Source organism: Podarcis melisellensis, assembly GCF_964234715.1.
Source record: "Podarcis melisellensis genome assembly, chromosome: 17".
NCBI classification, from domain to species: Eukaryota; Metazoa; Chordata; class Lepidosauria; order Squamata; family Lacertidae; genus Podarcis; species Podarcis melisellensis.
Genome location: NC_138534.1, coordinates 32,210,880 through 32,238,532, shown reverse-complemented (window position 1 = coordinate 32,238,532; position 27,653 = coordinate 32,210,880). Strand labels below are relative to the sequence as shown.

At 45.3% G+C, this 27,653-nt stretch overlaps 1 protein-coding gene across 5 annotated transcripts; it reads right to left on the bottom strand.

Moving 5' to 3' along the window:
• Window positions 1-420: 420 nt before the first annotated feature.
• On the bottom strand, window positions 421-24,260 carry KEL (Kell metallo-endopeptidase (Kell blood group)). Of its 5 annotated transcripts, none has more exons than XM_081894098.1 (19): window positions 24,103-24,260; window positions 23,662-23,808; window positions 21,583-21,715; window positions 20,990-21,193; window positions 19,225-19,349; window positions 18,223-18,369; window positions 17,119-17,184; window positions 14,808-14,996; window positions 13,070-13,215; window positions 12,582-12,711; window positions 11,890-12,000; window positions 9,610-9,708; window positions 8,311-8,388; window positions 6,737-6,840; window positions 5,606-5,716; window positions 5,193-5,260; window positions 3,429-3,595; window positions 2,032-2,127; window positions 421-1,034 (listed from the first exon to the last, which is right to left on the bottom strand). In XM_081894098.1, exons 2-19 carry the CDS (start codon window positions 23,677-23,679, stop codon window positions 858-860), a joined length of 2,169 nt encoding a protein of 722 aa, XP_081750224.1. In that variant the 5' UTR covers window positions 23,680-23,808; window positions 24,103-24,260; the 3' UTR covers window positions 421-857. The 5 variants fall into 5 exon arrangements, with proteins under 5 accessions (XP_081750224.1, XP_081750228.1, XP_081750227.1 ...); XM_081894102.1 differs by having other exon boundaries at window positions 14,808-14,975; XM_081894101.1 differs by having other exon boundaries at window positions 19,225-19,346.
• Window positions 24,261-27,653: the final 3,393 nt, after the last annotated feature.

The window sequence follows — 27,653 nt, the reverse complement described above, 5'->3', positions numbered from 1 at the left end:
TTGAGTGTACGACTTCAGACTTCGATGATGGAATACTCTTTAATATAGAATAATCCCAGAATTTGTGAAACTAGCGTGTAAAGGAGAAGGCAAGATGGAACTCTGTTCTGGTTTTCTATATGGAAATAAATTTGAACCCTTGCTTGCATTCTGAAGTAGTACAGACACAGATTTACCACCTTAATGAGAGGGGTAGACAGTCTATCACAGCAAAAACAACAAGTCCTGTGGCACCAAGAACTAGGTCATGGTTTGTGTCTAAACTACGGTTAGCCATGTTTGACATGAATTGATTCTTAGTGTCTCATTGTTCCATGTGGTTATAGTCAGGGCTTTTTTTTTAAGCCAGAACTTGGCAGAACTCAGTTCCAGCACCTCTCAGGTGGACGCCATAGCCATTATAAGAGAACAAAGGAGGCGTTCACGGTTCCGACACTTCTTTTTCTAGAAAAATAGCACGGGTTATACTATTCAGAAAGTCTCTCACTGTTCTTTTCATCTTTGATTGGAAAAGAGCCACTAAACACAGTCACCAGAGACTTGTCAACTGATCTTCAGTTCCTCAGTTCCAAGTTGTCCATAAGGCCGTTGAGGGTATTATTATTTTTATGAAGTAGCAAATTTCTGCAACACAGTATCTTCTCTGTATTCTCTTCCTTCTTGATGGAAGGAGGGAATCTTCTTCCACCTTGACCACTTGGATGGACGTAACGGAGGAAGAAGGGACATTGCACATGGAAGGAATGGGGTAAGTGGCTGCTGTGCACATCGCTGACACCACTGAATCCGCATGAGCTCTCAGTGTCTCTCCATCCTTTTGCACCAATAGTCCCACATGCTCTTTAGCATCTTTTTTTTTACCAGATGTGGCACTTCACAGCTGGATTCACTGGTGATTTACTTGGACAGTGGAAGTGCCTGGAGAAATCCTCGCTGTTGCTTAGGGACCCAAGGACACGGAGTGGCGGGGGGCTGTGTGGATCTCTGTGCAAGAAGCTTTGCAGTCCTCTGGGGCTCTGGTGCCCACACATTGCCTGCAGAGAAGACAGGGGTGTGAATAATTGACCTGTGGTTAACAAGTGAGTCATTTCTCCTCCATGTTTATGTCACGTTTCCACCCAGCTTTCGTTGTGGGATAGAAAGTTTGGGGGCAGCGGAACCACACATATTCTAGAGCAAATTGGCTTGTGGAATTTCCATGTAACGTAAAGTAGGACCTTTACGTCCTGATAGCTGCATGAATGAAGGTCTTTTACATTACATGGAAAGTCTAGCCTTGAGAGAAGCACCCAAATAATTGTCAACTCTTTGAGGTGATATTATACAGGAGCAATTGTCCATGTTCGTTTTAGTTATCTGCTCCACCATGGTCTCTTGTCAAAGAAACAAGTTTTCGTCAGGCTTCAAACATTACTCTGTTCTGCCAGGCCTTTGGTCGGGGTTCAGTCTGACTCCCTCTCCCCTTTCATAAGAACTTGCATGAAACTGGCCTCCCAATTTTTTTTCCAAGGGTAATCTGTGGGGAGCTTCATGCAAGTGGTGGGAAGGGCGAGAGTTGACAATGGGCAGACAAAATGTTTTCTGCATTACATTAACTAATCTGGAATAAAGATTAGCCTGCTTCAGTTTTCACAATAACTACCTCAGATTAGAATTCCCAATCCCATGCAGATCTACTCAGAAGTAAACCCCACTACATTTGATGCAGTGACTCTCAAATAAGTAAAGAGATGGAAAGCAAGTGAAATTAATTCCTTTCTGACTTTAGTGTGTTGTACTATTTTTAAAAAATTATTTTTATCATATAAAATACAGCCTCTTCTAATTGTTCTCAAACTACATCGGAAGCAAAATCAGCTTTAAAAGCCCAGAGCGACTGCTGTTGCCCTACAAAAAAATAGTTTTGCACTCACTTCCATAAAGAATGGAGCCAGTGCGTAAGGATGTGAGAGCTGAGATGGGACTGATGTAGCTAAAAGCCAGCTAGAGCAAAACAGAGGAAAGAAGAAAAGGTAGCAAAGGGTACATTACATGGGCAAAGCTGATGAAGAAGAGCTGGTGGTGTGAGACCTCAGGCCAAGGTAACTTCTTCACCTCTCTGTGTTTTTCCAACCAGTTCTTATATGCCTGTGGGCAACAAGGGAGAAAAGAAATATCCATTACAAATCTCAAAATACATTTCCCTATTTCAAGCATAACTTTCCAACAGCATCCTCTGAATGAGAAACCTCCTTTGCACTGGGACACCCAGAAAACTTCAGTGGTTACTGAGAAATGCACTAAGAAACTCTGCAGGGGTTTACTCCTGCCTCTTCTTTCCTCGATCCTTCTGGTTGTCGTCCTCCCCTACCTGTTGCAGCAGGAGGGACTTTTATGGAGGGAGCACCTGCCGTAAACAGAAAGGCACCGGATCTTCTGAGTTGCACTCTGCTCTTCCCTGGTCTGGCTGGAAGATGCCCAGTGGGAAATGGAAGATCTGAGGTCCCAGCATCATTGCAGAGCCCCTTGTTATGACCTCTCATTCCCCAAGGGAGAGAGTGCCCATCGGCAGAGTGAGAAACAGCCCTCTGTTTGGTAAGTCTTACAGGTTTACCGTATTTTTCGCCCTATAGGGCGCATCAGCCCATAGGGAGCACCTAGTTTTGGGGGGGAAATAAAGAAAAAAAATTATTTCCCCCCTAGACGCGGGGCTAGGGTGGGGGAAGCCCGAGCTTCCCCCGACCCCAGCCCCCAGAACAGGCTGCTATCCACAAGCCTAGGGAGCCCACGGGAAGTCGCGTCAGTCTCCCCAGGTTTGCAGAGAGCTGCCCGAAGCCTGGAGCGCGCTTCTCAGCGCGCCCTGGGCTTCGGGATGCAGGCAGCTCTCCAGAAGCCTTGGGAGACCGGCGCAACTTCGCGCCGAGCTCCCACGGCTTGTGGAGAGCTTCCTGAAGCCTGGACGCACTTTTTCCCCTCCAAAAAATGAAGGGGAAATGTGTGTGCGTCCTATGGGGCGAATGCAGGCTTTCGCTGAAGCCTGGAGAGAGAGAGGGGTCAGTGCACACCGACCCCTCTAGCTCTCCAGGCTTCAGGAAGCTATCAGCAAGCCTGGGGAGCCCTGTGGATAGCAGCCTGCTGCCCGGAGCGCGGGGCGCGCTGAAGCCGCGGCTGGGGGGGAAAATAATTTCCCCCCCTTTATTTCCCCCCAAGAAAACTAGGTGCGTCCTATGGGCCGGTGCGTCCTATAGGGCGAAAAATACGGTAAGTTCAAATGGATTTAGCAAGAAGATATAAAAGAAGAAACGAGGCGGACCACAGTGGGGTGATGTGAAGAGGACCACCTAAGAGACAGTGGCAACAAGGATACGTGGAGAGGGAAAACAGCATGGTGGCTGCAAGTGAGGACTGAGGAGTACCTGCAAGCTCTGATGATTATCAGATTTTGGTACCTGGTAAGCCATGGCAAGTCCCCCAGTATCAGCTGCATTCTCCAGGAGGGTGAAAGAGCCATTGATGCTGTGGCCCTTCAAGGAGTAGCTCTCGTACTGTTTCACAAGACAGTCTATACGTTGTGCCAGTGTTTCCATATCACAGGCAAGACAGTTCTCGGGTAACACTGTGAACCGAAAGGAAATCCAGGGTGGTTAAGTCCCAAGTGGTGATCACCAGCAATGTGTTCCTTGGAAATCGTTCACTAGGCTAGAGTTCACATAATGAGTCCATGATTTCCATTAATTCCTATGGGGAAACTATTAATGCGTACCTGACCATGGAATTTTGCCCTCCAGAAGCCAAAATAAACCAGCAAAGCCCAGAATAAATGCTCTCTGATTTGTTTGATTGCTCCCCCTCCCTCTGTTCCTCAGTCAACCAGCAAAAGGCAAACAAGGAAAAAAGGCTCCCTGCTTGGTTATCTGAATGTGGAGTGTACTTTGGGTACTAACTGCTGATGTTTGGATTAAGTGATTTTTTTCATAGTGAATGTTGGTAAAGCAAGGCCCACATGTATAAGCTCTGTACTCTACAGTCCCTAAAAAGGGGGGCGGGGGGGGACTGTATCATCTATGTGGTTACAAACAAGTCAAGGCCAGACTTTGATTCTCCGTGGGCCTATGCAAATATAGAGTCTACGAAAACCATTTACCACTCAGAGCTCAGTTATTATGACATCATCAAAAATGGAAGATGCTGAGGGGGGTGAGGATTTCATTCATCCTATTTTTGTTCCTCCATTTAATTGAGGTGGTTGTGAGTACCAAAATAGGGCAGCTTTAAATGTGCCTTAGGATGGGTTAAGGATTGGGACATGAGCTGGATTGCTTCTACCCGGACACCGAGGTCCAGTGCCGAGGGCCTTCTGGCAGTTCCCTCCCTGCGAGAAGCCAAGTTACAGGGAACCAGGCAGAGGGCCTTCTCGGTAGTGGCACCTGCCCTGTGGAACGCCCTCCCACCAGATGTCAAAGAGAGCAACAACTACCAGACTTTTAGAAGACATCTGAAGGCAGCCCTGTTTAGGGAAGCTTTTAATGTTTGATGCATTACTTGATGTATTTGATGTATTTTAATATTTTGTTGGAAACCACCCAGAGTGGGCAGGGTATAAATAAATTATTATTATTATTATTATTATTATTGAGGGGTTTCAACTAAAAGGGAAGCAAAGGAGTCAATACAGAACTTGCTAGGTTTTTCAGTCTTAATTCTTAAGTTCTGTCTTAACTTCAGTTTGCATTTTACACTTTTGGTTAAGAATTGCTAACTGGCTAGCTACCCAATGTACTTAAGCCTCGGCTACTGCTTCTCCTTTGCAAAGCAGCACTGGGAAGGGGCAATGTGCGATGGCCAGGAGAAAGCTGCTTTCTCCCCTTCCCTCTCCTAGCCATTTTCCCCACTGCTAGGCTTCCAGATCCACATTGGTGAAGAAATAAACATGGCTGGAGGAAAGGAGGCTGTGGGCAGGTGGAAGGGGCAGATAAAACCTGAGGGTGCGTTGCTGGGAGAAGGGTTAAGCACCTCCCTCCTGCCTGTTACTTCTCGAATGAAAACTGCCTCCTTCCAAAGCCACTTTGCAGTTGAGAAATTGGTGCCTTGGGTCTCAGCACACAGAACAGCTGGATAATAATGAGTTGTTCTGGCACTTAGGGAAGTAAGACCCCACAAGTTCAAATAACGGAAGGTGCAGGAGATTATCTATAATGCCTCCCACTACATACCATAATCGTAGAAGGAGTGCAGCAATTCGTGCGCCATGAAAAACCCCATGGCTCCAAAGTTCACAGCGCTGAAAAACACACAAGACAAGGGCTTAGCGAAACCTCTATGGCTTGAAATCTACAGGTTGTCTCTGTGAGAAGCCTGCAAAACATCAGCAAAGGGCTGCAGGCTTTTTTTTCCCTCCCCATGGACTCCATATTCTAAGTGAGGTTGCAGTTTTTTTCAGATTGTTGAAGATAAGCATGGGAGAGCCATCATTATTTGTGCCCACATTTCTGTCTCACTAGACTTTCTGATCAAACTGCTTTGGCAGGTTTTTATTTTTATTTTATTTTTAAAAAAAGCTGTTTGCAGCATAGTGCAATGGAAGGGCAGCAGTTCTGTGAGCAATTCTGCGCCACTTAGTCCTTACCTGGGAAATTCGGTATGGAAGAAAGGGTTGCGGAACATTCCAGCAGGGAAAACGACAGCGTGTCGCCTCAGTGAATAGTATGAATGAACAGACCACGGGGGAACTTCCCAACTGGAATAGAACATTTTTTTAAAAAAAGATGACGTTGAAGGGAGGAATGACTTGGGCCATGATTTTTATTCCATATCTCGTTCCTCCTGATCTACTCAACGGGCCTCACCTTTGTAGTAACACTGTAGTACAGCCATACCTCGGGTTCAATGTGCTTCGGGTTGAGCACGTTCGAGTTGCACTCCGCGGCAACCCGGAAGTAACGGAGTGCATTACTTCCGGGTTTCGCCGCTCGCGCATGCGCAGACGCTCAAAATGATGTCATGCGCATGTGCGGAAGCGGCAAAATGCGACCCGCGCACGCACAGATGCGCCGCCGCGTCTTACGTTGCGTTCAGGATGCAAACGGGGCTCCAGAACAGATCCTGTTCGCTCCCCGAGGTACCACTGTACTGGTTCAAAAAGAGATGCACTCATTACATTATAGCCAAAACACCAAGGGATGAGTTGCAATTGTGAATGAGCTATCATGGGAGCTTTCATATCACTGGAAATTATCTCATATGCAACAATTTTTCATTGAAGTCCTCTCTCCTATTCCCCTTCCTGCCAACAAATGTTAAGTCATTAAGTAATCTGATTCAGGGATGTTTCTAAAATGAGCCCTCTCTGAACGACTTTGCTGCTTTTGGAAGTTCCAAATTATTTGATCTTGCACTACTGAGTTCGCAATCTGCTGGACTTTCTTCAGACCACAGAGCATGAACTAAGATTTTGCCGGCTACCGCACATGTACATTGGTTCGATTACAGTGTAAAAAAGATCTCGATGCTGCCACATATATGTGCTAGTGGATTAGTGCAAAGATTCATAATTACAGTAATGCTGTAGCAAATTGTGATGTGCCAGTCCTGCAATTAATTTTTGAAACTCCCCATATTAAAACAAGACACGTAGAATGGGAGTAAATAAACAAAACAGTGAAGGGACTGAATGGAGCAAAGTCACTTCTCCTTGTTATGAACCACTGTCTGCCTTGCATTCACATAATCTCTCCTTCATCGTACAAGAAGAACATACTTATCTGGTAGATGGGGATTGATGAGTCTCAGGGAGAATCTCTTCCTCAGAGACTTCAGGCAGGCAACTACATTATGGAAGAAGTGATCTTCATAAATCTCCAGCTGAAGGAAAAATCATGCAATAAGATTAGAAGGGGAGACGGAACAAAATTTATGGGCACTCTTAATATACAGACAAAATGTAAAAGTCAGGTGCATTAAAAACGCACTAAAAGTTTATTGAATATATTGTAGACAAGTCATTTTAAAATATGGCAAAATATAAAACTATGGAACGCAATAATAAAATATAATAGTGACTGAAAGACAGGCAGAAGAAGGACAAAACAACATGATGTGGATTAATAGCACCCCAAGGGCACAATCCCAAACCCTGGTGGGAGCTTGCAAAGTGGATGAAAACTCTGGTTTGCAGCTCTTGCTGCAGGTTGGTGCAATGAAGAGGCTTGGACTGGGCCCATTTCCACAACTTGCAGGCAGCTGGGCTGACTTTGGATTCAGCAGATCCTTGACTAGCCCACCCCCCTCAACACTCCATTTTCAGAGTATATGCTAGTGGGAATATCACCTGCAGTAGCTTCAATCAAATACAGTGGTACCTCGGGTTACATACGCTTCAGGTTACAGTCTCTGCTAACCCAGAAATAGTGCTTTAGGTTAAGAACTTTGCTTCAGGATAAGAACAGAAATCGTGCTCCGGTGGCGCGGCGGCAGCAGGAGGCCCCATTAGCTAAAGTGGTGCTTCAGGTTAAGAACAGACCTCCGGAACGAATTAAGTACTTAACCCGAGGTACCACTGTAGTTTAGATGGGCACAGTCAGGTGTTCCATGGTAGTAGACACACCCACACACACCACTGCCTTGTCCAACTCCCACCCTGCACAGGTTTGGATTGCTTTGTAAACTGACAAACATGTTTCACTCATAAGGCAAATATTAATAAGCAGATTAGCTGCTCCAGTGTGGAACCTGAGTATGCAGTGTATCAGGCAGGCTAGTCAGAATATGGTTTCATGTACATCTGATTTAAGCAAATACTGTGAGAAAATCCTCCAATCACCAGACTGTTAGGATCTAAGCAAAAAACATGCTGTAGTTGAAGTTTCCAAAAATCCACTGTAAATTCCTGGAGTATCCAGCCACACATGAACAAAATATGCTTACTTCCTGTTTTTCTTGCGCTGGATGATTTGAAACTTTAACTAGAGGACCTCTCGCCATTAGCAGTGGCAGCAGCATAGCTTCTTTCTTTTCCCCTAATTGTGTTGGCAGTCTGGCCACCATTTTGCACACAGCCCCAGTGTCCCAGAGCTAGCATCCTACTGTGTATATGTGGGTGGGAAGGTACGGCAGACGCCGTAAAAAATGTTTGAGGAGTATTTGAGGAAAATGTCAAACTCATCTCTCTTGGGAAGGAGCCAATGAGATAGTAGCCACAGGCTGGATTCAAATGTAACTGGAGAAGCATGAAACAGAGTTCCAGGGCAGTGAAACTGAAACCTTCCTGTACCACAGGAACCATCTTTCAGGAGGCAATAACAGGGAACTGAAAGCAATGTTTGATCCACCCACCTCTTGGTAGTCATTGTTAACTTCATCTGTTTGGAGGATGCTCTCTGGGTAGCCAATCTCCACCTGGAGGCTATAAATCTAAAAATACAAGAAAATTATCAGGAGGACTGATGTTGTTTTGCTTTCATCATCCAGGGGCACCTTTTAAATTATATACATTAATGTCAGGCTTGGGGAATTCTCTCCCTCCCCCAGTGGAAGCAAGAAGCAGGGAGGAAACAAAGATAGTCCTTCCTAATTGTTATGTACTGAAGTTCTCACCCTGGGCCAGCAGGGGGATACGGTAGATAGTTTTCACTCAGGTCCACATATGCAAATAAGGGATTGAAAGTGACGCTCAGTGATTGGATAGTTATAGAAAATGGTTACTGTTGCGTTCTAGTGGAGCTCTATATAAGCAGGCTGGCTGAACCCTTCAGTTCAGTTCTGTTCTGGCCTGTGAATAAACAAGAGCTGTTTGAAGAATCGCTGTGTTGTCTGATATGTTCACCCACAACTTAACACTGATGAGTTTATTCAGTCATCACGGTGAGAAACAAAGAAATCCAGTCATGCTGGATGTTGCGTTCTGGGAGAAGGGGGCGTCAGTTATGCTTTCCAGTGACGTGTCAGCTGGCTGCTCTGCCTTCCCCTTCTCCTAACACCTCATAACTCTGCTGTTCGCTTGTGTCTGAGCTGTGATCTTCCTCAGAGCCCTACTGTAATTTGATACTGCTTTCCCCTTCTCTGGAAGCTACAAGAGAAGGGGAGAGCGATCTCCACCATTCCTCCTCCTCTTCAGTCCAGTCCCTGACAATGAATGTGGAATGTAAACAAATTCTTCCTCCTGAGATTTATATATGTGACTATTACTCAAGGCCTGCTCCAGAATACACCTCCCATATCCCTCCCCTAAGGTGGATAATGCAAGCTCAGAGGTACGCAGACCTCTGTCAAGGACTGTGGGGCTTGGACCAAAGACCTTAAGAGTCCATTGCTGGGACTTAGGCTGGTGAGCAATCTAGGGCTATGTAGCTTCAAGCTCAGATACTGAAGAAAAGGAAATATGTACTGTAATATCAGTCCCTGTGACTAGCAGACATCTAGTGAGGACTAGTATAAATACTAGGAGCCTGATCAGCTCTTGACTTGTCAGTAAATTAACCCTTCTGCCTGCTACATTCATGGATCCATCTGTGGCCCAAACACTGATCTTAAGGACATTGAGCTGGAGAACATGGTTGTTCTCCAGATTTGGATTCTCGTGAAGCCACATACCCACACCTTAGTCCTGATAGCCATCCAGGCACACATACATACTTTCTCCTTGGCCTCTTGGCGGGCCTGACTTCCCATCCACTCCACTTGATCCAGATGGCTGTGGATGGCATCTCGGATCTCAGAGAACATCTGCTCAGCCTGGCCAGAGAAAGTACGGAAATCGCACGATTAAGGAAACACATCAGTTGCATTTAGACATAATGCTACACCATAGTTTAGTGTTACATGAACAAGCTGTTACAATATGAGAGCAACGCAGCTGCAAACAGCCAGCTTGAAAACATCACATGATGGGGCTGTCTGTGGGAAACAGTGTTACAGTCAGTTCACAGGGCAATTCACCGGAATTTGCTCAGAGTGTAATATGAGACCTTCCTCTTGCGTATGTACAGGAAGTCTCTGTCTCTTGCCGGAAGGAGTCTGAAGTGATTGGACATGTTTTATGTAGTGCTGCAAAGTCAGAAATAAAGCGATGTAAATAGATACCTGGCTATCTCCTTTCCCTGTTGGGAAGCAAGGAGGGAGGGGGTGTGCATTTTCCCACGCTGGAAGATGTCGCCTATTGAGACCTATCCTGGGCTTGCGGGGATTGCAGCCAAGGAGGTCACCGGTAAGCAAGCCGGGAGCCTGGGAGAGGAGCCAGTCTCTCCCGAAGAAGGCTTGTTTTCCAACACAAACATCAGGTTTACGAGCCTCCCATGCAGCTGCGAGGAAAGGCCTGGAAGATTTTACTTCAGTTTTCATGTAACTGCTATTTGTTTTATATATTCCGTAAACTGCCCAGAGTGGCTGGGGAAACCCAGTCAAATGGGTGGGGTATAAATAATAAAAACACTATAATTATAACTATAATTATTTACAGACCTGGACAAATTGTGGTTAATCTTCTGGGGGAGAGGGAAGCTAACTTTAAATCATATTCAATTAAGTTTTATTCAGAGCAGACCCAGGGAAATAAATGAACATGACTAACTTAGTGCTCTTAATTCCAACAGGTCTACTCTAAATAAAACTAAGTTGACTAGCGCCAAACATTTCTGATCCTGTCTGGTTTCCCTAAGCCATAGTTAATATTAACATCAGTTTAGGGTTCATACATAAGAAAAAATGGTGGTTAGTCAAAATGGAAGCAAACGCTTGATGCTGGACAGGAAGAGGAAATGGGGAGCCATAATTCTGAGGCTCCCCATTGCACATAACCCTAAACTATGGTTCAACCAAAGCCATTGCCATAGAAATGCTGTGTTACTGGCATTATTATTATTAATTTAATTTCTATGCTGCTTTATATATATATTTTTTGGGGGGTGCAATCTCTAAGCAGTCTATAACCTACATTAAAACATCAAAATAAAACAATCCAGAACAAAGCATTACTGAGGAAAGTCAAATTTAAAGTATACATTTAAAGACAATTCAAACATAATTAACAGGAAACTAAAATACCCTAAAGGTTTGTTAAAAACCACGACAGAGGAGGTCAATTGTAGAATGCCCATTTAGCAGAGCAAAGTTAACAAAAAAATTATCTTAAACCTTTCAAAAGAAAGCATTACTGAGTGAAGTCAAATATAAAAGGAACATTTGAAACAGCATAACCAGCAAAAGAATAAAATGTTCTCATATGCATAGAATCTTTCTACTGCTGTAGGGGAATGAACCCTGTTTTACTGAGCTCATTAACCTGCCTCATCAATTCAGTATCATTCAACATCATACTGTACTATATCAGCCCACACGGCCTGGCATACCACACAATGTTAAAACCTTCCAGAGCCACAAACAATGGCAGACCCCACTGTGCACTTCCCTTTGTCCTCATAAAGGTAGCACAGCTGACTCACATCAGGATAACGTTGCGGTGGACAGATATTTTATCTAGACATAGATTTCCTGCATCAGTTATACAGGAACCACCAGAACAAGCAATAAGAGATGCACGGAGGGATTTGCGAGTGGGCAGAGAAAACCAGGCAGATTTTCAAAACCTGGGTGAAACAGCCAGGAGATGGAGAGATTGTAGAAGCTCAGCTAGAAATAAAGAATAGATATGAAGCAGGGGGGAAAGGAGAAGGAAATGCTGTAAAAACAAGACTGGGAGATGTAGATGCCTGGGAGCAAGGTGACCCTAAGCCATGCTTGGCATACAGTAGTGGATGTGAATTCCTTACTCTCCAGTGGTATTCCCCCTGCTAGAATCTATTCTCCCCAGACCAGTCAAGAGTAAAGAGCAGCCATTGCACTTAGGTGGAATATTAGGCGAGAAGGGCAGCAGGATAAAGGAAAGTGAATCTATGTCTGGCATTGTTGAATACCTACGAGATCCTTGGCCTTCTGGGGGAAAATCTCCTGCACAACCATCTTCCCAAGTATAGGGCCAAAGAACATGCTGGTCTCATGTAGGCATTTTCTCCAACGCTCAGCTCTTACCTAAAATGGAAAGAAAGAAAGAAAGAAAGAAAGAAAGAAAGAAAGAAAGAAAGAAAGAAAGAAAGAAAGAAAGAAAGAAAGAAAGAAAGAAAGAAAGAAAGATGACACATGGCACAATCCACGGAGAAGCTCTCCTGAATAAGTCCAAAGATGAATAAGAGCTACGCAAGAGTCTGCTGCAGCTGTCCATGCGCCCTACAACGCTGACATTAAAATATCTAGCTTGGGAAAATGAGAGCAAATGCTGAATTAAAAATGCCCCCCCCCTTGTATGTATGCGCGCACACACACACACACAGTCCAAGCAGTTTTCCCCTTGCCCTGCCCCTTTCTGAGCAAAAACCTGCTCCTTGGTGCTAACTGGAGCAAACATCTATCTTGGAAAACCGAAATTGCTGTTTGCTCCAACTGAGCACTAAAGAGCAGTTTTCCCTGGGGGAAAGCAGTGGGACAACAGGAAGTGTGGCTAAGCCTTTCGTCCCTTCCTTGAGCGCCAATGCCCCCTAATGCCCAAGTGGAAGTTTCTAAGCGGAACTTCCATCTCACTGTTAAAATGTGGGAGATAAGGGAACTAAGCTCACCGTTTCTGAGTTTGTTGCCCTACTATTCAACTTGTCTGTCAGTTCCTGATGAGCTTCCTCGAATTGTCTGTCCAGAGCTGGGGACAGATTCCTAACCAGATAGAGTATCATGTAGATCTGTAGTACATCCCTGCAAAAAAATATAATAAAATAGAACGTGAGCGGTTCACTTCATCACAGGTGCATTTCAAATGTGCAAGAATAAGAAGGCACAGGTATGAGCAGAGCTTTTTTCAGCCAGTGCTCACAGGAGCTCAGGTCCAGCACCTCTCAGGTGGGTGCCATTGCCATTCTAAGAGAACAAGGGAGAAGTTCTTGGTGAGCTCCAGCACCTCTTTTTCCAAAAAAATAGAATTGGGTATGAGGTTTACAGAACCCTAAGAGAATGGGTTTTAAGTTATCCAATAGTACTTCTGGCCCTAACTATTCCCTTACCAAAAAAAAAATCACTGCACACCACTGTGTAGTACCACACACCAGCTCCTCACCTTTTGTGCCGCCATTCTCCAATTAGTTGCGACATCCCTTTCAAATATTCCATGTCATGCACAGCAACTGGTTGAGACATGTTCAGCTGCACCGGGTAGAAAGCAGCCTGGAGGCACAACAGCCAATCAATGGCTGGAGCCTTTTCCTTAAAAGAGTTTCAAACAGAATTAAATGATTTTACGGGGGGAAAGAATTACAAAATGCCCAGTAAGCATTGCTTCGTAATGGTTGTTGAAGTGAAAGGCTCACACTGTGGATGGATGAATGAAGAACATACCATGCACTGGAATGCGCAATCAGATCCTATGCCCGTGTTCATGTGAACGTTCAATAGTGCATTCTTCCTTGTAGGGGCAAATGGGAGAGGTAAACGGAAATCTACTCAGAGTAGACCCATGAAGTGCATGGACATGATGAACTTAAGCCCATTAATGGGTCTACTCTATTGTAAGTAGAATTTAGTTGGATGAAGCCCATAAAATAGAAAGCACCCACCCAACCCTCACAACTGGAACATGAAAATCTTATTGGGAAGTGTCTCAGTAAGATGCTGTAGGTCTATAACTTATGCCAGGGTTAGCCTCCAAGGATTGGGCCTAAAGCCAAAATCACATATAGTCAAAACCCACTGGGTTCAATGGCAGGCATGATTACCAATGTCATTTTTCCCCAGAACCCTGCCCACTTCCCACCCCCATGCACACCAACCCCTCTCGCTCTCCAGCCTTCAGAGATAGCCGCCTGAAGCCTTCGGAGCGCAGCGCGAGTTCCCGCTGCGCTCCGGAGGCTTCAGGTTCGTTTCGCTGAAGCCAGGAGACCAAGACTCTCCTGGCTTCAGCAGAGAGGGAGAGATGTGCAGCGCCCCTTCAGCCAAGCGGGAGGAGAAATGGAAGGGGCTCCGTTTCTCCTGCCGCTTCACTGAGCAGAGAGGGGGAGATTTTTTTCCCCCTTGTTCTCCCCCTCTAAAACAAGGTGCGTCCTATGGAGCAAAAAATATGGTAGATTACTCATGAACAACAAAAAAATGAACCATTTCAGGGGGGGAAAGACCAGTACGTCCTGTAAGGGCAGCCTTCATCAGATCTCCATGATGAACTGAATGGGAGGGATTCAACAACACACTGTGCTGAATGTGCCATTAGAAATTCAGCTTGCCAGATTGAATGTTGCCCTCTCCCCCCACGTACTGTTCTGGAGTTCTCCGGACACACATACAGCAAGCCAGTTTGGGGGGCACTGGGATACATGAAGAGAAAGTCGCATTGTGCAACCAGACATTCTTGTCCAGGGTACAGTATCTGTTGATGGGACTTGTTAGGTGAATACCACCTGACATATTTGTTATTCTCCACTAAAAGGTAAAAGGTAAAGGACGGTTAAGTCCAGTCAAAGGAGACTATAGGGTGCGGTGCTCATCTCGCTTTCAGGCCAAGGGAGCCAGCGTTTGTCCACAGACAGCTTTCTGGGTCATGTGGCCAGCATGACTAAACCACTTCTGGCACAATGGGACACTGTGGAGGAAGCCAGAGTGCACGGAAATGCTGTCTACCTTCCCGCTGCAGTGGTACCTATTTGTCTACTTGCACTGGCGTGCTTTCGAACTGCTAGGTTGGTAGGAGCTGGGACAGAGCTCACCCCGTCGCGGGGATTCGAACCGCCGACCTTCTGATCGGCAAGCCCAAGAGGCTCAGTGGTTTGGACCACAGCGCCATGTATGGCTGCAGGATGTATATATACCTGCAGCTCCTTGATGGTAGTGGAGTAAAATAGCATCCGTTTTTCCTTTCGCATCTTCAAGGGCGTAACTGCCTTCTGGAGGTTGGAGATAAAGGAGAATGCCAAGGCAATGTAAGTGGTGGTAACGTCTGTACGCCCTCCCATCAGGTGTCCTAGCTTTGTGAGGTACTGGAAGTACAAACGCAGAACCTGTAAACGAAACCTTGCTGTCAAACAGAATCTCCATCTCTGAGGCATTTGATCCATTAGACCAAAGTATAAAACTCTTCAGATACCTCCTACCCCTCCCTAGGCCCCTTTACTATCCACCTTTACTATCCACTATCCTTGAACTCAACCCATACTTAAGATTAAAGGTAAAGGGACCCCTGACCATTAGGTCCAGTTGTGACCGACTCTGGGGTTGAGGCGCTCATCTCGCTTTACTGGCCGAGGGAGCCGGCAAACAGCTTCCGGGTCATGTGGCCAGCATGACTAAGCCGCTTCTGGCGAACCAGAGCAGCGCACGGAAACGCCGTTTACCTTCCCGCCGGAGTGGTACCTATTTATCTACTTGCACTTTGACGTGCTTTCGAAATGCTACGTTGGCAGGAGCAGGGACCGAGCAACGGGAGCTCACCCCATCGCAGGGATTTGAACTGCCGACCTTCTGATCGGCAAGTCCTAGGCTTTGTGGTTTAACCCACAGCGCCACCTGCATCCCTTATACTTAAGATTAAGCACTTTTAAATATAATGTAGGTTTCTCTGGCCAAGATTATTTGAATCAATGCAGACATTGGAAGGTGACACATGCCTTTTAGTTACACCATGTTTGGATTACTGTAATGTGCTCTATGTGGGGCTGCCCTTGAAAAGTGCTCAGAAACTTCAACCAGTGCAAAGAGCTGCAGTCAGATTGTTGGACGGGGCTGGTTCTAGGGAGCATCCGACTCCCTTGTGAGAACAGCTTCACTGGCTACCGATCTGTTTCCGGGCGCAATTCAAAGGGAAGGTTGTGACCTATGAAGTCCTACACAGCTTAGTTCCAAGCTACCTGAAAGACCATATTCCTACATACAAAGCTACCTAGGTTTTGAGATCTTCAGGGGAGGCCGCTCTCTTGGTCCCGCAACCCTCCCAGACATGCTTTGGGGGGGGTCACAAGAGAGGGAACATAGCTGCTCCCAGAATTTGGAACTCCCTCCCTAGAGAAGCTAGACAGGCGAAGAGACTTCCTTGTTCCACCAGACTTTTGAGAATTGGCTGCATTTAATTCCAGGGCGAGTGCTGTGTTGTTTTTAATTGTCACTATTGCTATGTTTTAAACAGATTTTATAGATGTATATAGTTTAAATTCTGCCAGTGTTTAATTGCGTTTTAACGATGGATTTTTCTATCTTGTTTATATCTGTAGATTGCCTTGAGTCCCGTCAGGGTAAAAATAAATAGATACTAATATAGCATATGTCGCCTGGGGTCTGAAACCAAGTTCCTGGCAGTGGGACCCCAGCAGCTTATCTTCTGTGCCACAAGGTCAACCTGTTAAATGACGAGCAGCTAGCCTGCCACCTCCTGCTCTTCAAGCACTGCCACAGCTGATGGCCAGAAGATGGCACTGAAGGTACAAGATCCACCAAGCTCAGGTGACACCCCCCAGCCAATCCAGTTCTATTTGGCCCTGTAAAGGCCAAACTGACTCTGGCCTGATTTCCCCATATGTGCTGCTTTTTGAATTTCTATTTACCTCCAGACTAGCAGCCCTGGCATACAGGCATGGGCATAGCCAAGGGGAGCAGGGAGGGGCAGCTGCCCCCCTAAATCAATAATAATAATATTGGGTGGCTCCCAACAAAATATTAAAAACACGATAAAACATCAAGCACTAAAAACTTCCCTAAACAGGGCTGCCTTCAGATGTCTTCTAAAAGTTTTGTGCTCATTATTTCCTTGACATCTGATGGGAGGGTGTTCCACAGTGAGGGTGCCACTACCAAGAAGGCCCTCTGCCTGGTTCCCTGTAACCCCACTTCTCGCAGTAAGGGAACCACCAGAAGGCCCTCAGAGCTGGACCTCAGTGTCTGGGCTGAACGATGGGGGTGGAGGCGCTCCTCCTGAGGTTCTGCCCCCCATAACAAAAGGCCTGTCCCCCCCCAAAAAAAATAATCCTGGCTACGTCCATGCCCACAGGATATGTTTGCACATGCAAATACACTTCCTCAATTCTCAGCAGTTCCATAACTTTCCAAACAGTGGTTTCTCATACAACACCAATGAAGGCTGGCTGTGGAAATACTCCACCAGTGACCCAACTGTCATGTAGGACTTTTTACCTGGGAATAAGTCCCTTTTTTCTTGAACTGTGTTTCTGGAGGCAGCTCAAACTCTGGATGGTCAATCTGAAATAGGAAGACATGGACAGAATAAATATGAATGTCATTATAGATGGGGTAACAAAAAAAACCAATAGCCAGAAGATTGTGGGGGTTTAATGATGCCAGAGTTGCAACTCATAAGGGGAGGGGAATACGGTGAATATTGAACTCTATGGAAATCCCTTGAATGGAAACAGCATGGCCCGCAGCAAATGTCTACCATGTCAGCGCATGCTGTTTTTAATTGCATTTGCACAGGTGGCCATTTGATATGTATGCACATTGCACACACATATACAGTGGGATCTGCCCCAGTGCTCCCTTATCAACTCAAGTCCAAATTGTACCACAACGTGTACTTTCCCAGTGCTCTGCATGCTTGGCTGTGTATTGGACAGCGCCAAAAGGAAGACAGCTCTGGACCTGCTCATTGGTTTCTGATTCGCAGTTGTTTAAAGGCTGCTGAAATGAAGGCAGGAGTAGAGTGTTGAGTGAAAGGCTTGTGGGCTCAGTTCAACTTGGGTACTAAAAACAAAGAGCTAGACTCTGAATGTGACCAGTCAGTGGTGCCTTGTTCTTTAATTCTAGCTCTGTGTCTTTTGCACTTGGCTCAGTTTGGTAGATTTGTGGTTTCTCTAAAACACAAAACAGATCCAGAACGCTGCCCACCCACAGCATGCACTGACTGGCAGCATCTCTGCAGGATTTCAGGCAGCAGGCTTTCTTAAAATGTTCCCCTGTATGACTGCATTTCTCATGATCCAACTCTGACAATTAACTTTTGCCTCACTGCGAGAGGCCAAGTTACAGGGAACCAGGCAGAGGGCCTTCTCGGTAGTGGCGCCCGCCCTGTGGAACGCCCTCCCATCAGATGTCAAAGCGATAAACATCTACCTGACATTCAGAAGACATCTGAAGGCAGCCCTGTTCAGGGAAGTTTTTAATATGTGACATTTTAGTGTATCTTTCATCTTTGTTGGAAGCCACCCAGAGTGGCTGGGGAGACCCAGCCAGATGGGCGGGGTACAAATAATAAATTATTATTATTATTATATTCTCTACCTGGATAATATTGGTGCTTGGATCAGAGGCATTGGGTCCCACATAGGCTTTGAAAAAAGGGAACGTATTGTATTTTCCCATGAGTATCTGAAGAGTCTGGTTAAAATCTGTCTCCTTCCAGGTTCCTGTGATATTCCAGCCACCAATCTGTGCAAAGACAAAATGAGAGAGTTGGGTTTTGTTTTTCAAAATTTTGAATAAATTCCCCTGAGTTATATATGAGGAATCAATGTTTGACTGATGTGAATGTTATGATCACTTTCTCAGTTACAGAAAAAGAGAGTAAGATTTGTGATTACTATAGCACCATCAATATGCATGGCACTTTGCAGATTAGCAAAAACCCAAACTTGAGAAATCCTTTCCCAAAGGTCTTGCAATCTAAATTTCAGTAGTGGGAGGCGCTGAAGGAGGGGAAGAGATAAAGGTAACAAGGACAAATGAGAGCAAAAGCCAAAAGGTGTATTAGCCTCAACTTGAGATATAACAGGAAATAAGGGTAGAAAGATAGGATAGGGCACATTGTAAGGAATGCTGGTGTTTTATGGATACATGCCAAAAACGAATACAGTGGTACCTCGGGTTGCAAATGCTTTGGGTTACAAACACTTCAGGTTACAAACTTCGCTAACCTGGAAGTTGTACGTTGGGCTGAGAACTTTGCCCCAGGGTGAGAACAGAAATCATGCACAGGCAGTGTAGCGGCAGCAGGAGGCCCCATTAGCAAAAGCATGCATCGGGTTAAGAACAGTTTCAGGTTAAGAATGGACCTTTGGAATGAATTAAGTTTGTAACCCGAGGTACTACTGTATTGATACAACCTACCAAACAATCACCAGCTCATTAGTGACGTGAGATGCAGGTTGTTTATGAGTTGAGCTTATCCAACTTACTTATTGTTTTATTCTACTGCTGGTAGGAAGAGGATGGGCCTGGATATGTTCAAGGACGTATCTGTGCAAGGGTGGGGGGTATATATACACATCTGTGTGCAGTCATCACCTTATCTATGAGCTCCTCCAAAGGCTGAGCACCTTGAGCTTCAATCTGTTCTGTATTCATGCAAGAGGTGTAAAACTGTACGGCTTTCTCCTTTGCTGAGCTGTTAAACCCCAGGTGTGGCTCTTCTGAGGAAGAGAAGGCAGGTAACACACAAAAAATGGTTGGAAGTTAATAAGCAGAGCAAATTAACCTGGAGATGGCAGAAGATAAAATGCACAGTGAAACAGCAATGCTGGCAGTCTGATCAAGAGGCAGAACCAATGCCGCTCTTAGTCGTCCTGCTTCTTGGCCAGTCTCTCTTTTGCCTCTGTCTATATAGTATACATAGGAGGGACCCGGGTGGCGCTGTGGATTAAACCACAGAGCCTAGGACTTGCCGATCAGAAGGTCGGTGGTTCGAATCCCCGTAATGGGGTGAGCTCCCGTTGCTCAGTCCCTGCTCCTGCCAACTTAGCAGTTCGAAAGCACGTCAAAGTGCAAGTAGATAAATAGGTACCGCTCCAGCGGGAAGGTAAACGGCGTTTCTGTGCGCTGCTCTGGTTCGCCAGAAGCGGCTTAGTCATGCTGGCCACATGACCCGGAAGCTGTACGCCGGCTCCCTCGGCCAATAAAGCAAGATGAGCGCCGCAACTCCAGAGTCGGCTACGACTGGTCAGGGGTCCCTTTACCTTTATATAGCATACATAGCCAAGATGGGCTGCGTACTACACTGGCAAGAAGGCAGTAGGAAGGTATGGGGACGTGTCATTGCTAGTTCTGAAGTCTAGACCCTGATGGGGAATTTTGCCAGTTGTGGCTTCTACTGTCCCTGTAGTTTTGTGACCTGACGGTGCTGAAAGGGCAACGAGAACCAGAACACAGTGGGTGGTAATGATGGGGCTGAATTTCAAATCTGGCATAGAACTAATTAGCTATTTCTTATTAACTATAAGAATTCTAGCTGTTTACTTAGAATAGTGCAATCAACGTGGCCAACACTTTGCACAGTTCCATGATTAAGAAAGGACAAGTCCCTAAACTGCAAAACATGCAATGTAACTTTTGACAGTGAGGAAGACATCACGGGGAGAGAAGGGGGCAAGAGGAATCAATATAAGCAGGAATTAAAAGGAATGGATATATGGGCATGTATAGTCACATGTGCTTAGGCTCAGTATATACCGTATTTTTTGCTCTATAAGACTCACTTTTTCCTTCCTAAAAAGTAAGGGGAAATGTGTGTGCGTCTTATGGAGAGAATGCAGGCTGCGCAGCTATCCCAGAAGCCAGAACAGCAAGAGAGATCGCTGCTTTTGCTGCGCAGCAATCCCTCTTGTTGTTCTGGCTTCTGAGATTCAGAATATTTTTTTCTTGTTTTCCTCCTCCAAAAACTAGGTGCGTCTTGTGGTCTGGTGCGCCTTATAGAGCGAAAAATACGGTATTAAAAACAACCCTCCTTCCCCTTAAAGTACATTTTGGCTTAGCACATTGAAACAGCAGGAAAATGTTACCTAGTGGTGGCATTACAACATCAAAAGTTAACATCTGAAATGGTTCTGCGCAAGGTATGGTTCTTTTAATGATGGATAGATGCACCAGTTGGATAAACCTTCTTATGATGGCATAGGGTGAACATTATTAGTGCTAGTGGTGCATATGTGTTCTTGTGATGGATGATGTCTTGACACGTCCAATTACAGTCTTATTGGAATAGGTCCGTCCCCCCCGCTGCCACAATAGTAAAGGATTCTGAACACAGCAGCCACCATCTGTCTCTTCTCCTTACCTAAGAGCCGCCTCATGATCAGCTGGTTTTCTTCCAAGAGCACATCAAAAACATTCACCAACGGCATGTTTAGCCCCCGCGTATGGTTAGCTTCCCAGTTGCCACAAGTGTAGCTGTAGAAGTCGTCACAGGGATCAATGGTGGTGTTGTGGGAATTCAGCAACCTCAGCAGGAACGCAAGGCATGTTGTAGTGTTGCATGTTTCTGGAGAAATGTAGAGACAACGTTTAGCAGAGAATAGGTGATGGCCGTCGGCAGGACAGGGGAGTGTGCAAAATCGATGTTTTGCTCAGGCTTGTCAACACAGCACTAAATCAGGGTAGAGGAACTATGCAGTTACACTCCAATTTCCATCAGCCCCAGCCAGCAGGGCCAATGGTCAGGTGGGATGGGTGTTGTAGTCCAATGACTTCTGGATGGCTTCAGCTTCCCCAACGCTGTGCTAAAACTATGGTTTAGCATTACATGTGGACACAGCCACTGGTCCCAGCCACTGGCTGCCTACATTTCAAAGGGAGTGAACAAGTGATAAGGGGAAATCCCTCGTATGGACAAGAAATGAGTTAAGGCAGAGGGAAGGAGTATTCTAGTACCTAGGTTACGTGTAACAGCAGTGAAGATAACGACTAGCAGGAGGCCAAGGAAAGCAATGAACAGCAGAGCACAAAGGAACATGATTTTGGCTTTCTGATGTCTTTTCACGACCTCTCCTGAGTCCTCATAGGCCTGAAATTACAAGAAAAAAAGTATGTGAAAACAGAGCCATCACCTCTTCTCACTCACTTAGGGGATGTAGTTGTGCTCTTCTCTTCACATCACATAGAATGTATTCATGAAAATGCTTACATGAATGCTTACAGGGTTTGGAACATCACTTTTTAGAACAATATATTATCATTATTATCATCATCATCATCACCTCTGCTTCATTCAAACTTCTGCCGTTGTTTTTAACAATCACTTTCCCCCTCTTAAGGTCTTTTCTTCTCATTCCCATGCAATTGTTGTTGTGCAAACTGCTTTGATTTTTCCTCCCCACCCCTTCCTTGATTTCATGCAAATCCAGAATTGTGATAAGGCACTACGGGGGAGGGATGCACAGTGACATTCTTACATTCTTATTATTTAAGGAAGAAAAGTCCAAATTCATGTAAAAATTATGTTTCCCGTATGTGACCCATTCTGTACCTTCACTCGTTTGGAGAAATAAATAGCTCCGGAATATCAGCAATGCCCAAGTGCACTGCAAACAGCCCCAACAGAGATCTGAATGATTTCAAGACTTCCAGAACTTACCTTGGGTTGCAACTTGCAGTTTTTTCATACTCGCCCTGCAACATTTCCAAAGAAGAAAATATGGATACCCTTATGAATCTCTAAAACCCCATTCTCATACCCAAGGGTCGCTGCCTGAGCTCTCTCTCTCACACCTGCAATTGCGCATTTTGGAATTTCCATCCTGTATTCTGAAAGTTGCATTTTAAAATGCAAAGGCATTTAATGCACTATTTAATATCCAATACAATCCACCGTGGATCATCTGGCAATACCATATAAAAAGCAACAATATTTACTGTCCAGACAAGGCCCTTCTTAGTAGGGTGGGAGGCAGGAAACTGGAAATTTGTAACCATGTATGTGTGAGAACATGTACAGAGTCAAGATGCATCTCTCCCACCACTCAAATATCTAACATCAGGGAACCTGGGAAAGCAGGCTAAACCTGAAAAACTCAAGTGCATGTGTGTGCCTGCTAACAAAATTGTTAAAAGGTATTTCTGGCATCTTCCCAAACGGAAAAAGAGTTATAGCCTTCTACAAGAGACTGGTACCAGGAAACAAGATAAACAGGGACAGTTGGAGTGTATCTTTGACATAAATCAAATCTTTGGAAAACTAGGATATAAAGAAACTTAATAGACTTGGGTTAAGTACTTAATTCGTTCCGGAGGTCCGTTCTTAACCTGAAACTGTTCTTAACCTGAAGCACCACTTTAGCTAATGGGGCCTCCCGCTGCCGCCGCGCCACCAGAGCACGATTTCTGTTCTCATCCTGAAGCAAAGTTCTTAACCTAAAGCACTATTTCTGGGTTAGCGGAGTCTGTAACCTGAAGCGTATGTAACCTGAAGCGTATGTAACCTGAGGTACCACTGTACTCTATAATGACTGCACAGGTGCATCAACAAAAAGTGGCAAATTTTTTAAAAAGTAAAGAAAACATTGCATTCATATATCTCTTGGAGCAAAACTATTCTAAGAATACCCATTGCTTAATTTCTAAAAAGAGAGGCCTCTGGCCTAGTATGGTTGTAGATGATCCAGGGGTATGGAACGGCAGGCATTCTGTACATGCTCAAATGCACTACCATCTTAATCATTCATTAATCTGTCCTAAAAAGTTGGGCCTGGCACACAAAACTCATTATTGACCTGTGGATCGGGATGCTGAAAACAAATACTGTTTTGAAATTTCAGATTCTGCATTCCAAAACTCGCAACGTAAAATCTTAACGTCAGAAGTCTAGGAAAGGCCATTTTAACCCCTGACCCAAGTTATTTTGGAGCACGTAGACATGTACTAGCTGGGAATGATACACAAACAGAAGAGGAAAAGCAAATGGGTAAAAACAATAAAAGCACAGAAAGAGAGAAAAGCTGGCTTCTGTACTACCTGCTGTGGAGTCCTCATGATTTCACTGCAGAGTCTTTAGCGAAATGTGTGCTCCTGAAGATTTCTTCCTTCCTTCCACCTTCCCCTCAAGGGCTTGCAAAGAATATCATTCCAGATCAGAGACAAAGCCTTCCTTTCCTTCCCTAGCTGGAGGCACAAGGGAGGAGGAGAGGCAGAGAGGGTTGGTCAAAATAACATCCTTCAAAGCAGCAGAACTTGGAAGCTTCTCTGCCAACCCTCCCTTTATAACACCCTTTCCTCCTGGAACATACAGCAGGTCATAGCCACTTTATTTTCCCTGCCCACCATTTCCTTCCTCTTCCTGCAGCATAACTCCATTGTGTGAGGATGGATTCAACACTGCATGCAGCCTTTGCCTGCCTGCCTCTCTCCTTCCCGTCCACAATTATCTTGTGGGTCACAAACATTCGACGTTCATACCTTGGCAGCCCGTGGCTCACGCTATCCTTCTGCTGCCTCTCGAGTCCTGCCCATCATGCAGCAGCTTCATGCGCCTGCTTCGGTCTGATATACGGGCTGCTGCACGCTGCTTGTTTCAACCTGCTACAATGGGGCCCTCAGGCCTCTTTTAATAATCAAAGTAGGAATAAATGGGAGGTGTGGATTCCATTGATCCTTCTTTTCTCCTCCACTCCCCCTAGAAGCAGGGGTAATTAGCTAAATGCAATCACCCAGACCTTCCAAGCGTCCCTATTTTCCAGGCACAGTTCTGGATTTACAGAAGCCGCCCTGGTTTCTGATTTGATCCCAGAATGTCCCACTTTCCCTTAGGATGTCCCTATTTTCATTGAAGAAATGTCGGAGGGTATGGAGTCATGGGCGTAGCCAAAGGGGGCAGGGAGGGGCAGCTAAATCCATAAAAATCAATAAAGATACATAGCAAACTGAGGTTCTGCTCTCCTAAAAAAAATCCTGGCTCATGTATGAAGTTATGCAATCCCAGAGCCAAGGAGATAAGTAGCTATTTAACCTTTAGAAGACATCTGAAGGCAGACCTGTGTAGGGAAGTTTTTTAACATTTAACGTTTTACTATGTTTTTATATATGTTGGAAGACGCACAGAGTGGCTGGGACAACCAAGTAGATGGGCGGGGAATAAAGACAATGATGATGATTGAATAGGATGTCCCTATTTCCATCGGAGAAATGTTCGAGGGTATGCATACTGTCCAAAGGTAAAGGTAAAGGGACCCCTGACCATTAGGTCCAGTCGTGACCAACTCTGGGGTTGCGGCGCTCATCCCGCTTTATTGGCCGAGGGAGCCGGCGTACAGCTTCTGGGTCATGTGGCCAGCATGACTAAGCCGCTTCTGGTGAACCAGAGCAGCGCACAGAAACGCCGTTTACCTTCCCGCCAGTAAAGGTAAAGGTAAAGGTACCCCTGCCCGTATGGGCCAGTCTTGCCAGACTCTGGGGTTGTGCGCCCATCTCACTCAAGAGGCCAGGGGCCAGCGCTGTCCGAAGACACTTCCGGGTCACGTGGCCAGCGTGACATCGCTGCTCTGGCGAGCCAGAGCTGCACACGGAAACGCCGTTTACCTTCCCGCTAGAAAGCGGTCCCTATTTATCTACTTGCACCCGAGGGTGCTTTCGAACTGCTAGGTTGGCAGGCGCTGGGACCGAAAGACGGGAGCGCACCCCGCCGCGGGGATTCGAACCGCCGACCTTTCGATCGGCAAGCCCTAGGCGCTGAGGCTTTTACCCATAGCGCCACCCGCGTCCCACCTTCCCGCCAGAGCGGTACCTATTTATCTACTTGCACTTTGACATGCTTTCAAACTGCTAAGTTGGCAGGAGCTGGGACCGAGCAACGGGAGCTCACCCCGTCACGGGGATTCGAACCACCGACCTTCTGATCGGCAAGTCCTAAGCCCTGTGGTTTAACCCACAGCACCACCTTTACTGTCCAAAAACAATATTAAATCCAGCATTTGGGTAGCCTCTCTCTGTACTTTTCCTTCTCTGAAGATCATTTTGAAAGCATTATGAGTGGGTTTTGTTTTACTGGTGGGGGTGAATCCACTTATTTGCAATGGAAAGAGGCTCATAAGACCTGTTGCTGGAACCAGTAAATACACTGAAGGCTTCTGGGAGTCCTAAACCTGAGGAAGGCGTCGAGTTGTATACTCTTTCCCCTGAGCTTGGATGGTCTGGCAAATGCAGCATCTCTGACAGCAACCTCTTCCACGGAAGCAAATAAGCACAGGATTATATTTAACTGTTTTCTGCAGAAGTTGTAGGTCACACCTCCAAACCTCTCAGTACGTGCTTATCCTCGAAGTGCACATGGAAACTTGGGCTTTTATGGTTACGAGATAAGGATTACTATTAAATACAGGCAGTTGTCTGCTATGCTGAGCATAACCTTCAGAAAGGCTGCTGTTGTTGTTTCTTTAGCTGTGAGAGCTTGAGGCACCTTTGCAGGATAGCACAGGGGAAATTGGTTAAGTCAGGCATTTGTAGCTGTGACTGAAGCAGTAAAACTGTCTTGGCAATACCACTTCAGAAGGCAGCTGGAAACTCTTGGGGCTGAATGCTTTTCCACACACAAAAATCACATTACTGTACATAGAAAACTAGATGGAATCTGATCTTCTGACAGAGAAAGGAGTTTGGTTTTGGACTATTATTATTTTAATGGAGGGCTATTCAATTATGCAAACCCTCACCCTGCACCATGAAATTGTTGAAACTCAGGTGTCGTTCTCTTTTTGCCCCATTAAATCCTTGTGTTTTCCCTCAGAGTCCCTAAAATACAGGCCAGTTCACAAAAAACAGCATCTCTGGGGAAGTGGTCTATTTGAATACCTCTTGGGGGGGGGGAATACTCCCTGAATAAAGAAGAATAACACACTGAGGGAGGTCAGACTGATCTCTTCTCCCTGATGGGCTACTGTTCTATGTGCAGGATAGGTTTTTCAAGATTTTCAGTATGCAAATATTCTTGTGAAGCCTGAGAAGCAAGACCAAGATGACTAGAGCTCAAGAGGAAGGGAATCGTGAGACAGGGGGGATCTTTTGTTTCGAGGATCAGGTCTAGCCTAAAAACATGACAGGTCCAGGGATTAACAACTATGTTTTTCTGTGGATCTGTGCCTTCTCCTGTACAAGTCAATGGAATTATATTTTTCCCACCTGTCTTTCCTGAGGATTTATGCAATTTTTCCACCACTTTCTCCTGCTATGCAAATCAAAAGAGACAGCTCTCTCTCCCAGCCTGTATACCCCAAAAATATGTTTGGGGGGGCAAGTGAGAGAAGCACACTCTCACCAATGATTTGAGAGTAGCAGAGTTCTTTTTTAAAAAAAAATAATTTTTATTAACTGGCCAATCACATCAAAGTAAATCACATCACATAAATTCCAAATTACAAAGCCAATTTTTTAAATTTTGTTGGGGGAACCCATACTTCAAGATCCAAAGGGGGATTCAGATCATCTTCTTATTACTGCGTTAATGTCCAAATCAGTCCCAATCAGTCCAGACAAAGTTCATAATTCTATCCAGTCTTATCTTGGTGTTTCCCCATCATATCTTGTTCATATAATTTCTCTTTTTCCTTTACGATCTCTTCCGTTAGTCTCCTTAAGCCGATAAGCAAATATAATAATCCTGTGTGAATTTCCCGTTCCTCCAATCTAAGTCCAGATGGTTTCCATATATCTCCTTCGTAGATAACATCGCTCTTTCCATCATAAATTAGGCATTTGTCACTCTTAAGCCCCACCGAGGAGTTGATCCACGATATGTAAACAACTCTATTTCTGTCTTTCTCCTCCCAGACCCAAGAGCTCCAACAATGCCTCCCAAAATGGTGACGGCATTTTTAACTGCGTCATTCCAAAACTCTTAGCTTACCAGCTTCGTCTTGAAACATTGCTTTGGTTCGAAAGTTTATCTCCACACAGCCTTAAATCCACAGCTTAAGTCCTTTTCTAACTCATTAGGGGAGGGGATTCTTGTTTAATCA